General features: G+C 31.6%; 1 protein-coding gene across 1 annotated transcript; it reads right to left on the reverse strand.

The window, feature by feature from the left end:
* Positions 1-3081: 3081 nt before the first annotated feature.
* Positions 3082-13478, reverse strand: LOC126773422 (uncharacterized). The gene is made up of 8 exons (XM_050494373.1): positions 13354-13478; positions 12380-12502; positions 10365-10464; positions 6206-6374; positions 5572-5688; positions 4881-5017; positions 4298-4487; positions 3082-3630 (listed from the first exon to the last, which is right to left on the reverse strand). Exons 1-8 carry the CDS (start codon positions 13446-13448, stop codon positions 3491-3493), a joined length of 1071 nt encoding a protein of 356 aa, XP_050350330.1. The 5' UTR covers positions 13449-13478; the 3' UTR covers positions 3082-3490.
* Positions 13479-13803: the final 325 nt, after the last annotated feature.

A 13803-nucleotide genomic window follows, 5' to 3' on the forward strand; every position in this document is an offset into this window, starting at 1 on the left:
AACATTGCAGTAACAAAGGCTTTTATACGCGCCTACTTGAATAATGAACATTTTGATTTTGTTAATTTAATAAGGAAAATTTTAAGCTTCTTACACTAACAATGGCTATTTGCCGAGGTCTCCTTTTCAATTATTTATCGTCATGGCCTGATGTGAAACATCAAAGTTAATTAAACAATTTAAAATAATTGAGGAAACTTAATTAATGAATAAAGAGTAGACTTTTATTAAGATTATAAATATATATTTCTTATTATTATGAGAATAAATAACAACAAAGAAAGTATGACTAAGCATACGCACCACGAACACAAAATTTTCAAAATCGGTTATATCTTTTTAGTTTACGAACCTATTAATATATCTATTTAAATATAAATATTTAATATTTAAAAGCGCCTAATCTAATATGAATTATATAATATACAATAAAATACAAACTTACAGTATCCGTAAATTAATACACGTGTATCAATGTGTTAGTGAATTTAATGTATGTAGTTCACAATTTCTGTATTATTAGTAACAAAGAAAATTTAAATAAAATTAAAAATATTCATATAAAATAAAACTACCAAATTGCCTTTCCAGTTTCTTTCTAGTTTCTTTCGCCGGTTCTTATCAGGGTGTTTCTTTTCCGAACCAGTGATAGTTTCTAGTTTGACTATCAATACGTAAGTGCAATGCTTCCATGTTGAATAAAGTTTTTGATTTTTGTCTATTACATTGCATTGTATAGGTTATTTGGAAACCGATGTATTATGAAAGTCGATTAAATTTAAATCGTCCTAAATTTATTCCTTATAATATTTGATTTGGTGAAATATATTATTTTCTCTTACAATTACGTTAACTAAATGAACTTTGTAAGCAATCTTATATAATATGTCGAATATTACAAGACATTAATTGCCGTATTTCTAAATAATTATTATAAATAAATATTTAATTGAATTTTTTAAAACTTTATATCCAACGTGTAGTGTACACCCATCTACAATAATATACTATAAACTAGTATTTTATAATATAAATATATATTATCTGTGTATATATTATCTGTCATCTCGGGTGACATACATCGCGGAGCGCGGGAAAATACAATGGGGATATTGGAATTGGAAAGTGAAGACGGTGTGTGTGCATGGCGAGCTGATATATATAAAATATAATAAATGTTAGTTAGGTTGTAATACCGATATAATGCCCTGAGTTAAAGTGTGAACATTACACAACGTCGAATCACACGCGATAACGCGGTTTGAACATATGTATATACCAACATACATATATAATCTATATACGAGTGTTTCTTTCGTATTTTCATTCGCAATATTTTTATGCAAACATATAATATATGATATTATAAATAAACAAATAATATCAAAATCCACGTGAATGTATGTGTGAATTCAAATATGATTGTCATTGTGTAAAATTATAATTTAAAAGATAAATGTATTTAATATTCAAAATTAAAAAATGCAATTATTCATTTAAATAATATATTTAACAATAATTATTTAACGGCTTACTTATACATGATGCTGATTACATCTATTTCGCTCTTTCTGTCATTATAGATTTGAAATTCGAAAGAAGACAAAGCATTGTTTAACCGATCACTAAGAAACTTAATGCCGTAAAATACTACAGGCAAATGAAAAGACAAAGGTCTTATGTTAAAAAAAAAAAATTGATCTCGCGGATTTAAAATGAACTTTAAATCGTTAATAAAAAGGGATTTTAAATAATAATAAGTAAATACATACCTATCACGTTGCATGTTGAACTGAACACTGTTATATACAATTAGAACACGTTCGGTCACACAAAACGGTTTGAATGAATGAACCTCTCATATTGTAACTATAAATAGATTATGACAAAGAATTTAGATTCTACACTCTTTGTTTACTTATACGTGTTATATCTAAAGCATATAATTGATAATATAAAATTTATTTTCTAATCTGTCAAAGGTCAATGAACTATGTGGCACGTGCTAATATATTAATGTGTGAGTGAGAGGATGAGTACTTCTTCACTACTTTATTTTTTATTTATTTTTATATAGTACAGTAACAGCCTGTTAATTTTCCACTGCTGGGCTAAGGCCTCCTCTCCCTTTTGAGGAGAAGGTTTGGAGCTTACTCCACAATGCTGCTCCAATGCGAGTTGGTAGAATATACATGTGGCAGAATTTCAATGAAATCAGACACATGCAGGTTTCCTCACGATGTTTTCCTTCACTGTCAAGCACGAGATGAATTATAAACACAAATTAAGCACATGAAAATTCAGTGGTGCTTGCCCGGGTTTGAACCCACGATCATCGATTAAGATTCACGCATTCCAACCTCTAGGCCATCTCGACTCATATTTATTTTTATATAATATTAATATTAGGATGGAATGAAAGTTAAATGTCAAGGTCAAATTTGAGTAAAATGTTTCCATGTAACGTAACTTTTCACACACATACTTTTTTTACGTGTACCGCGAATAAAATTAATTTAATTTGTTGTTTTTTTTTTACGAAATAGGCAGCCGGACGGGTAAATGGACCACCTAATATAAATGGTTACCACCACTGATAGACGTTCGTACGGTAAGAGATATACTACCTTTACTTACAGCGCCAATGCGCCACCAACCTTGGGAACTAAGATCTTATGTTATTTGTGCATGTAGTTACAGGCTCACTCACTCTCAGAGCGTCATGGTAGCATGCGATAGCGACCCTGTGGTGCTCCTCGTTAAGACGGAAAGGGTACCGCAGTTTTTTAGTGGGTATTCCGATGTTCAGGGTCGCCTTGGACCGGCGAGCCCCACATACCCCTCCACTGTTCCCGTGGGGAAATGCGAAATATTATAGATACTATTATAAAAAATCAAATACATTGAGATGAAACCAGAGATAAACTACAACTTTTTAATGATTTGACATACTTAGCCTTACACTCCATGTGTAAGGCTAGTATTTTTGTATATAAAAAAAATATCCCTTAAAGTGTATGAAGTTTCGATGGTGCTGCTGAAGTTTGCTGGTAGAATTTGAAAGAATTAGAGGAAGAAACATCCGCCTTTGAAAAATAACCTTTTATTTTGTTAATCAAAATTTATAAATCACAATGAACTCACACATAAATGTTAAGCTACGTATACATTACGCGCGGCAAACTCTCGGACATTGCCATTGAGAGATGCCGTGCTCGGAGACCACGTCTCCATAACGCAGCCACCGCGCGAACCAATGTTCTAGGGTTTGCAGCACGTAATGTATACGCTGCTAACACTGCCGAGTACAAATACCAATTGTCACGGCGATCGGTTAAATGGTATAGAAGAAGTGCTGCACCGTAATCTTGCGCATTACAAAATATTCGTTTAAAAATTAAATCTTCAGTGTCTATTATTTTAAAACGGATTCTAACATCAGTATTATAGAGAAACGGAAATGAAATTATTTAAAAAAAAAAAATATAACTTATTTACTTGTTCGTAATTCCGCCGAAAATAAGTCATATAACATTTTTTTGTAAGGTTCTTTGCTGACTTCGTATATAACGCGAGCGTTAGAATCGTTGGTTGTTGTAAAATCATTTGTATTTACACCTCGTTGATCGCCTGAAAAAAATACATATTAACCAATTATACAGGACATACAATTCGAACGAAGTTCCTCGCACGTTACAGTTCAGATACTCGGCAAATGAGAACTAAATATGTATAATGTTAAATGTGTATAAATATGTATAATGTTAAATGTATTGTAACTGGCTGGTTTTTTAAATGTTTTCCTTTACCATTACTGGTGGTATCTGGGTACCTACCACCCGTCTATTCTCATATATTACTAATCAGATATTCTACCGCAAAACAGCAGTACATGTTATTGTTGTGTTCCGGTTTGAAGGGCGAGTGAGCCAGTATAATTGCAGGCACAAGGGACATCTTAGTTTACAAGTTTGGTGCATTTCTTACATTGCCAATGTCTATGGGCGTTGGTGACCATTTACCATCAGGTGGTCCATATGCTCGTTCGCCTACCTATTCTATAAAAAAAAAACCAATGAGCACAAGATGCTTGGTGGTAAAGGAAAACATTTAAAACATATAAATGAAGATAAATACGAATTAAGCATGTGGTATCTTCGATTAAGATTCACATATTCTAACCGATTTGTTATCTCACTTTAGTTGATAGTGATTAATGAAAATTAATCTCTTAACTAGTGATTAATAAAATCTAGTCCGCACTGTGCTTTGTTAAGAACCACCATAGAATACTTACCGCATAAAATGATGCTGTTGTTAGAAAATCGAGTTTCTTGAACAATTAATGTTTCATCCAATGCTATAGCCATCGCTGATGGGTCTAATAAGCACCAATTGGTGCTTACACTTAGTGATACTCGTTCATAATTATTTTGAGCTCGCATTATTTTGGTATCGATAGATCCCAGTACATCTATTCTCCACTCCTGTAAATTAATAATATGCAATGTCCGATTTCAACGAAATTGCTAATCGAATTTACTTTAAAGTTATTTTTTTTCACAATATGTTTTTTATTAATAACTTTTAACGGGCCGGCTGTGTCCGTTACATAATGATTAACGAAAATATCTGTAGTATTTTTTTCCAAACAAAATACAATCACGATTAAACTTTTTTTTTAAGTTATCCGCAATGCTTGTTGAACTCGATTTTGTATAACCATTATTAAGCCACAAGATATTTTCTATTACATTTAATATATTTCATTTATTATATTATATATTTAATTTGTTTATTTCTGTTTAGTTTTATTTATTAATTATATGTTTTGTCCAATTTCAAGTAAAGGAATGTATGTTTCGTCTGAATTATCTTACCTTGTTTATTTTCTGATATAACCTTATTTGCGAGAATGGAATTATGGTGAGCTTCTCAGAGGTTCCGCTTTCTGTTACTATATAATATGATTCTACATCCATATTTGCATTGAACTCTGGTTCTTTAAAATCATCACCTGTAAAATGCAATATTTTTTGAAGATTCATAAAGGAAGTGGAAAATTTTAATTGCATACATTATTCAAAAGCTAATCACCGTCAAAACAGTTCACATTTAAGACTAAGGTTAGGAGTTTATTTCTGATCACTGCTTTAATATGTATAACGTGGCTAGATAGATTATTGGGTTTTTCTGTCGAAGATTCTCGGTAGCAGCCCGTCTGGAAGTTGGAAGTGTGTACACTCCCGTGCCTCGGAAAGCACGTAAAGCCGTGAGTCCTACGCCAGATCTCTTTCCGATCGTGTTGCCGTTCCATCGGGTTATGACAGTGAAGTAATGGAGAGTGCACCTGTGATTACTCTTTGTGCATACTTGTGCACTATAATATGTCTTATGCAGTTGGTTAAGATTGTTTGATTGATTTGATTCTCTCTTAAGATTGCCCGCCATGTACGAAATCGGTCAGGATGACATCGTTGTCGTTGAAATTAAATTAATATTTTATCTATTGGGCCATCCAGGTCCAATCATTTTAAGTACTACAATTATTTTGAATAAAAATAGTTTTACCATAAATATGTCCAGCCGCAACATAAATATGTGAAAGTCTAGACATGAAGCTTGGATCAATTCGAATCGCCATTGCAATGTTGGTGAGTGATCCCAAAGTAACTATAACGAGTTCACCTGAAATTTAAATAAAATTACATTCTTAAAAAAATGTGGCTGTCACATGTGGAACGACGAAATTGGTATTTATTAAACACATTTCAATTTCAGAACATCATAATGATTGATAACTCAAATAAATATTTAATAGCTGCGTGTACACTACACACATTCGCACGGAGAAACAACAAAATATAATCCTTGTGTATACGCACCAAGCATTCACAAGGGAGTTGAGAGTGGCGGCGGAGTTGGGACATGATCTCTTATACTGTTTCCCGTCACGGCATAAAATAATAAATAGCATATCATTTCGATAGCAAACAAAAAGTTACGAAATAGTATAAATTGAAACAGAGAGGTGTATTCAATGTATTGAATAAAAATAAATTATTGGCACTTCACATTCTTTTGCTTTTTCAAGCACTTTAAAATTTATACATTTATTTTAACAATATTAATACAATGTTTTTTCAAAGCAGTACATTAGGATGTACTAATTAATGAGTAATATTATTTAATAATGTATTCAAACCTGAATATTTTTTAGACAGCTCTATAAGACCAAACACAGCGTGTTCCTTTTGTGCAGCAATCGGTTCATAGATGTCCGTGTTGTTGTCACCCAGACCATCGTAACCAAAAAAATAATCAGGCGGGAATTCCCCTATCAGAGCACGAGTACTGCCTCTATATATGGGAACCTGAAATCATAAAATGATCCTATAATAAGATATTTACAGAGTTCTTCTCATTTATTATACTAGCAGTATAATAGTGGAGTATTATAATATAGTTGGTCTAGTACATAAGGCTGCAGCCCGATATCTGGGATTCGAATCCTGGTTCAGGTCAGTTAAAGTCTTTGGCTTTCGTCAAGAAACAGTAGCCAGTCTGGACTTGTTCTCTAATTCCTCATTCTCAAAGTTCGATAGCTTTATCGAACTTTGAGAATGCGGAATTAGAGATTTCTGTAATTTCATGGCAGGTCGTGATAATCCTTTATTAGTAGCAATGTATTTATTTGATTTTTTTCAAACTTAATCAACAAATCATCATTTCATAGCTTATGTTATAAATTTGTACAATATACTACTTCATGATTCATATTTCAATTGGTGAAAACAGAATGAAAATCACCGAAGCACTTTCTGATACAGATACGCTTTCTCACTTATTTTTCTATATAAATATTTGATTTTACTTTTAGATGAACAACACTAAACTAGCAATCATCTTAATGTTATATATATATGACTTAACTATTAGGAAGTATAAATTTTTCCTTGAGTTAACAAGAATTACATTATATACGTTCACAAACATTTTGCTTATTATATAAATAATAACCACGAATAAAAAAATAAACAAGTTTTGCAGTAGATTGTATTAACCCTGATACAATGGCTAATAAAAATAAATTGTGATTGGGAACAGGATACAAGATTTTCAAGGTCTGTTTTTCCAAATCAAAATTTTGCCCATGGCTTGAGTTCGCCGAACTTACTTAAAACTTTGATTTTTTAATTGGCCGTTAAATTTAAACATCAAGGAAAGTTTTGTCCGCTCGCCGTGTATTAGTTATTGTAGTAGCTGGTTTTAATATCCAGCGCTTGTGAGTATAAATGTGAGTATATATTAATATAACCTTCAAGCTTATAATGATGAAAAATGTAAAAGATATCTTTCAATATGCACTTTGCTGTGGATCTAATATAATTTAACTTTGTAAGTTTATCGAACGTTACACACACTTTACATGATTGTCATTAATACGCTCCTAACATGAGCTTAAGACAAGTAAAAAGTAATATATTCACTAAGTAATTATTATCACATCAAAACAGTTTCATAGCCGAGATAGCTTAGTGGTTAGAACGCGTGAATGTTAACCGATGATCGTGGGTTCAAACCCGGGCAAGTACCACTGAGTTTTCATGTGCTTAATTTGTCTTTATAATTCATCTTGTGCTTGACGGTGAAGGAAAACATCGTGAGGAAGCCTGCATGTGTCTAATTTCACTAAAAATCTGCCCCATATTCCATTAACTCACATTGGAGCAGCGTGGTGGAAATAGCTCCAAACCCACTCCTCAAACAAGGAGAGGAGGCTTTAACCCAGCGATGGGACATTCATATGATAGGCTGCTACTTAAAACAGTTGATTAAATATTGAATAATCCAACCCTAAGTACTTGAAATTGAAATTGATTTATAGCATTTCTTGTATAGTTTGCTCCCTCGTTAGTATAACAATACTTTAATTTTTGTGTATATAGTTTGACCGTTTTATTAAATGTATAAACATATCGTGAAAATTCGTAAATTGTCGAGAAGTTTGAGTTATATTTTTAAAAATTATTCATATGACATATCTGTCTTTATATCTATTCTCATAATATAAAGAGATTATTCTTGCTTTTGTTCGATTGTTTTAAATATTTGTACAATAGTTTTTAGCACTTGTGTAGTTATTTCCAGTATAATATAATAATCGTAACAATAGGTGTATGAGTCGTGACGAATGTATTACAAAATTAAATGTATTTTAACGACTACCGCTCTATCGTTATTTAATCATTATTATTGTAAAGAAAATTATTCATAATATTTCGTACAACGACCACACCAGGTTATTATTATTCAAACTTTGTTTAGCGTGTAATTAGTTAAGGTGTCTTCTTCTTTCGAATATGAAATCAATGATTTTAATACAACCGATACTATATTATTTTTATCAAGCACTCTAGATTTAAATATTCATTGGAATTTTCGTAACAGGAAGTTGCATATCCCCAGCATCCACGATTAGATAACTAAGATAACTGACTGATATTGTTACTGTATGATTTGTATATTTTGGCTTTTTTATAATATTATATCACACGACACAATATTAATTTGGTGTAACGCTACAGATATCGAAAATATTTTAATAATAAAAGCGCTACCCTAGCTTTTTATTGATCTTGGAGCTCGTAACATATGGTGTTTAAAAGTAAATAGAAAAACAGTTACATCACAATATAATTACAACAAAATTATAATTAACGAATAACATTGATTAATATTAATAATATCCTGGGACATTATTCACATACGGCCATCTGATCCTAAACTAGGCAGAGCTTGTACTATGGAAACCAGACAACTTTATCAGTTGTCTGGTTTCTAAATAAAAATAATAAAATAAAAAAATAGTATATGTAATATATCTACATATACTATTTTTCTTTTGTAAATACATACTTATATAGATACTTACAACCAGACTCAGGACAAACAGATATTTTCATGCAGACAAATGTCTGTCCTGGGTGGGAATCTAACCCACAACCTTCGGCGTGACAGGCAAGTATCTACCAACCACGCCAACCGGCCCGTCAAATTATTTTAATATAATCAATTTTGTATAAACATGAGAAGTAAAGACAAATTTATGATAACAAGTCAACGGCTTTTCGAAGTCAATAAATACTTCCTGGGCTCAAATATTCATTTTCCTAATTAAATTTCGGAGATTATCAACCTTGTCGTTTAAAAATATAAAAAAAAAAAACATTAATATAAAAGGCATATTAATCTGGTCAAGAGTATAACATATATCATAAATAGGCTTCGAGTTAGTATTCGTTGATCTTAATGTATCATATGATTGATGAAAAAGAGTACCGATTTTTTGCCGATTCTTTTCGGTATAATTTAATTTGTAAAATGACTTCAATAATGCAGCAAAGAGTCCAATAAAGTATATATTTGTTTTTGATTTAATCAATCGTGTGGAATAAGTATTCGTAAATTCTTATCTTTACTTACGGTTTATTACGGATAATTAAATATTTTATTGGCCTTAATTTTATGTATATTTTTTCTCAATGGCTTCCTTCATAGCCGCGCACGAGAATACTCGGCAGATTATTTAATGGCACGAGAGCCTTGACCGCTTCGCTGCAGCATAGCTGATTGTTTGAAATATTGTACTGTATACTAATTTTGGAACTGGTATTATAATACTTGATCACGATATCGTTTTTTTAAGTAAGTAATACTTATTGTTTTTGTTAGTATTGACTTTTGAACCCACAATTTTCTCTTAAGGACCACGTTTACCCAATGGGCAATCTTATCTTTAAAAGTATGGTGGGCTACATTATTGCGTAACATGCTATAGTAAATTAAAAGCCTTTATATGGACATATTGTCTTCTTTTGAGGAGAAGGCTTGGAGCTTCTATGCAAGTTAGTGGATACACCTGACTGTGTAAGTTCTACCGTCACATGCAAGCACGAGGTGAATTATAAATTATTCAGCACTTGAAAATTCAGTATTATTCGAACTACTTCATTATTTCGTCTTTCAGCATGCTTTACTAAAAGTATATAAACAAATAAGGTTTTTTTTTCTATAGCATATGTAGGCGGACGAGCATATGGGCCATCTGATGGTAAGTGGCCACCAACGCCCATAGACATTAGCATTGAAAGAAATGTTAACCATCGCTAACATTGCCAATGTGCCACCAACCTTGGGAACTATGTAAAAACTGGCCCACTCACCCTTCAAACCGGAATACAACAATACCAAGTACTGATGTTTTGCGGTAGAATATCTGATTAGTGGGTGCTAGATATTCAGACGAGCTTGCACAAAGCCCTACCACCAGTAAAAATAAATAAGTTATGTTTCGTACTTACATCCTTCCTGTCAGCCACTGTTAGTATTCGTTGAGAGTTGTTATATGATTGGTCTTCATCGACGTTCCCAAAGGTTGTTGTAAGTGCAATTACTTCCGGTCTGAAATATATCTCTGATTCAATTTTCTGGGTATAAAAAAAAAAACTAATGAAATTATTTGACAAGCATGCAACGCTTGGATGCTTGGTTTCATGAGAGTCAACGAAATTACATTTCTACAGTATATTTAAAAAAAGCATACGTATTTTGAGCTCATTCTATATAATTTTAATGCTCGAATTAAAATATATGGAAATAGGTTGATAGGTTGAAGCTGACTTGATGACAGAATTAGGAAATGGGTGGTATACTCTCTAATGACTAGTAAGCCTTCGTTTGGGCTCGTATAATTTGTTTTGGCGACTTAATCATTACATAAATTAATTAATTCCCGAATCGCCATTAATGATCGCCTCCATACAATTTCAAATAAAAAAATATAATTTTATTATTATATGAAATCGCCATTAAAAATTATATTTTTTTCAGATCTGTGATGTTTATCTCTGAACCGGAGGTATATTTTTGATAATCAATAAGCAAGTTTAAACTGTTTAACTCTTATTTATTTAATAAAGATTTTTTTACTTTTGACTATATTAAATACCCTTTGATATTATTTCAGTCCAGTCCAGCATAAAGAAGGGGTGAAGTTCGGAATAGGATATGAATTTTAAAAGTTTCCTCAAAATTCTCATAAAATCTCGAGATAGTGGGCGGTAGCGCGCAGCACTTAGCCATACGTACTGTAATTGGTTTGGGTGCTGCAAAATTAATTGCTGGAGCCAATGATAACACAGTTACCACCAGCTCCAGATGAATTACATAATACTATATTTTGTAATTGTAAGAATGGACGCGGTCCACGCTGTGAGTAAAAAAAATCGGGGTTGCGATGCACTTTATCTCGAGACCAATATAATAGGCCATCTTGCCTCAATGCTGTTTCATTGCAAAGTGGCCACGCGGAAGAGAGTGTATTAGATCCTGAAATTCTGGAAGTTCTGAAAACAACCAACAGTCCAAAAGATGTCGATGAATAAGAAGAAAATTAATACTTTTGTTCTTTAAATTATTAAAAATGTATAGATTTTAACTTTAGCTCAATTTAAATTGTAAGAAATGTACAGCTGCGGAATAAATATAAAATAAAATATATGTAACTCGTTTTAATTCTAATTAACATATAATTTAAATAAATTAGGATAAATAGTAAGTATTTCACTTGTTAATATTTAGATTATACAAAGTAGACAAGTTTTATTAAATAGAAATTTCATATAAAATGTTAGTATATACAATGATACAAATAATTCTTGTTTATGATATTTTAATGATTTAATAACTTTATACAAGGTTTTATTCACCTTCATTCACGGCTGACCTCGCATTACAGAACGTAGGCTGGCTCTATTTCAAAAACGGCTGAGCTCGTGGAAATAAATGGAAATAAAATTTGTCGAAAATTTTATCCTCTATCAATTTTATAATAAAAGTTAACATCATTGGAGTTCTAGAAACCAAGATAATCGTGAAAAACAGATTTTGGTGACCTTTGACCTTGAATGACTTACTATGCAGCCAAAGATTTTATGAGGCTTTTGAGGCAACTTTTAGAACGCTAAAATGAAGGGATAGTGTAGTTTCCAGCTTTTTATCTCTCATTCCAAGGTTGATCCCTAATTTGACGGGACTATGAGTAAAATTTTTAGTATATTTTATTTAATTGTATTTATTACGGTGTCACTTTTTTAAATTAATAATATAACCAGTGTGACTACAGACACAAGGGAAATAGCAACTTAGTTCCCAAGGTTGGTGGCGCATTGCCGATTTAAGAATGATTGATATTCCTTCAGCGCTAAAGTCTATGAGCGGTGGTGACCACTTACCATCTGATGGCCTACTTGCCAGCCTGTCTACCTAATACATTAAAAACAACTTGTATAAAAGATCAATACTGTACAATACTTACCCGTCATAGTACTTTTCGTATAACAAAGCCATAAATATTGCCATCGCGTCGTCTGCTCCGCCATCATGATCTATTATTAGCTTTCGTTTCACTCCAGAAGATTCATCAGTACCACCAGCACAACTAATAAAATTAAATAAAAAAAAAACAATATTAAAGTTGACAATATTGAATGATAAAGTTCAAATAATTATTCTACTTCTATATGAATTTGCTACAAGGTAGTATGAACATGCGCTCCCGTGACGCCCTCCCAAAGAGACGGTGAGTGTACCGCTCGTTTTTAAATGGATATACCGGTGCACTGGAGTTCCAGGCACCGGTGAGTGCCCCGAATACCCCCATGCGTTTTCCCAGCAAGATAAAAAAATGTAGAGCTATTCTATAAGAACTTACTTCATTACTCACTCATGAAATGTTGACCACTGACTTATGATACAGGATTGATTGATGCTTAGTTATAATTATTATGGTCAATGTCGCATATTTTTAGAACGCTTTGACCAACTTTTCATGATCATTCAAACTTTTCATGACCAGTTCAATGACATTTCATGATCAATTTTGCGGTGAGACTTGTTTTAGTTCTTACAGTATAACAGCTATAATTAATTCTATCGAATGTTTTAAACGCTAAAATGAACGATAGTAAACGTTCTGTTTTAATTTTTTTTATTAATAACACTAAATCTTGTCAATAATTTTCAAATAAAGATTACACACATAAATAAAGATTACACAAAAAAGAAAGATTCAGTTTACTGTTTTATTTTTGCCGTATAGTATATATTTTTTATTGTAATAAATAGTCTATTTTTAAGCATAAAATTTAATTAATTAATTACTCTTAAAAAATATAATTGTAATATTAAATAAAATATATAAGATAAATTTCTTAAGCGTCGTTACAAAATTTAATAAAAAAATATATTTATACCAAAAAGTTATAAAAACGTATACATATAAAAACTTACCTGCTTGATACTACAAAAAAAACTAAAAAATAAATAAACGCAACCATCACTGGAATCAAAATAACAAATGCCAATTTGTACATTTGAATCACCATTTAAGTATCTCTTAAGTACTTGCCGTCCTTATCTTAACAGCTAAAATATTATATATCTGCACTGTTCACACATTTCTTTTATTTATCACTATAAAAAAATGGTATCATGTCATATTATAATAATAACGTGTAATATATTCTAACGAGTAATAAGTTCCTAAAATACGAACGCGGTTCGACAAACAAGTTCAAATTATTTAACTGTTTCCGGGTAAAAATATTATTTTTAGATATTAAATTCAGAATAATATGAAGTAATAAATAAGTCGTTTTCTTCATATCAAAATGACAATTAATCGTGTTATTATCTTTCGACAATTATGTGTTGATTTCAATGTTATTCTGCATATAAAAG

Source organism: Nymphalis io, chromosome 2 (genome assembly GCF_905147045.1).
Source record: "Nymphalis io chromosome 2, ilAglIoxx1.1, whole genome shotgun sequence".
NCBI classification, from domain to species: Eukaryota; Metazoa; Arthropoda; class Insecta; order Lepidoptera; family Nymphalidae; genus Nymphalis; species Nymphalis io.

Bases quoted from the DNA above. Each gene is read 5' to 3' on its own strand.
- LOC126773422 (XM_050494373.1), bottom strand. From the start codon at position 13,448: ATGGTGATTCAAATGTACAAATTGGCATTTGTTATTTTGATTCCAGTG. The intron at 5,689-6,205 runs GTTTGAATACAT...TTTAAATTTCAG, and splicing joins GCTGTCTAAAAAATATTCAG to GTGAACTCGTTATAGTTACT. The intron at 5,018-5,571 runs GTAAAACTATTT...TGCATTTTACAG, and splicing joins TGCGGCTGGACATATTTATG to GTGATGATTTTAAAGAACCA.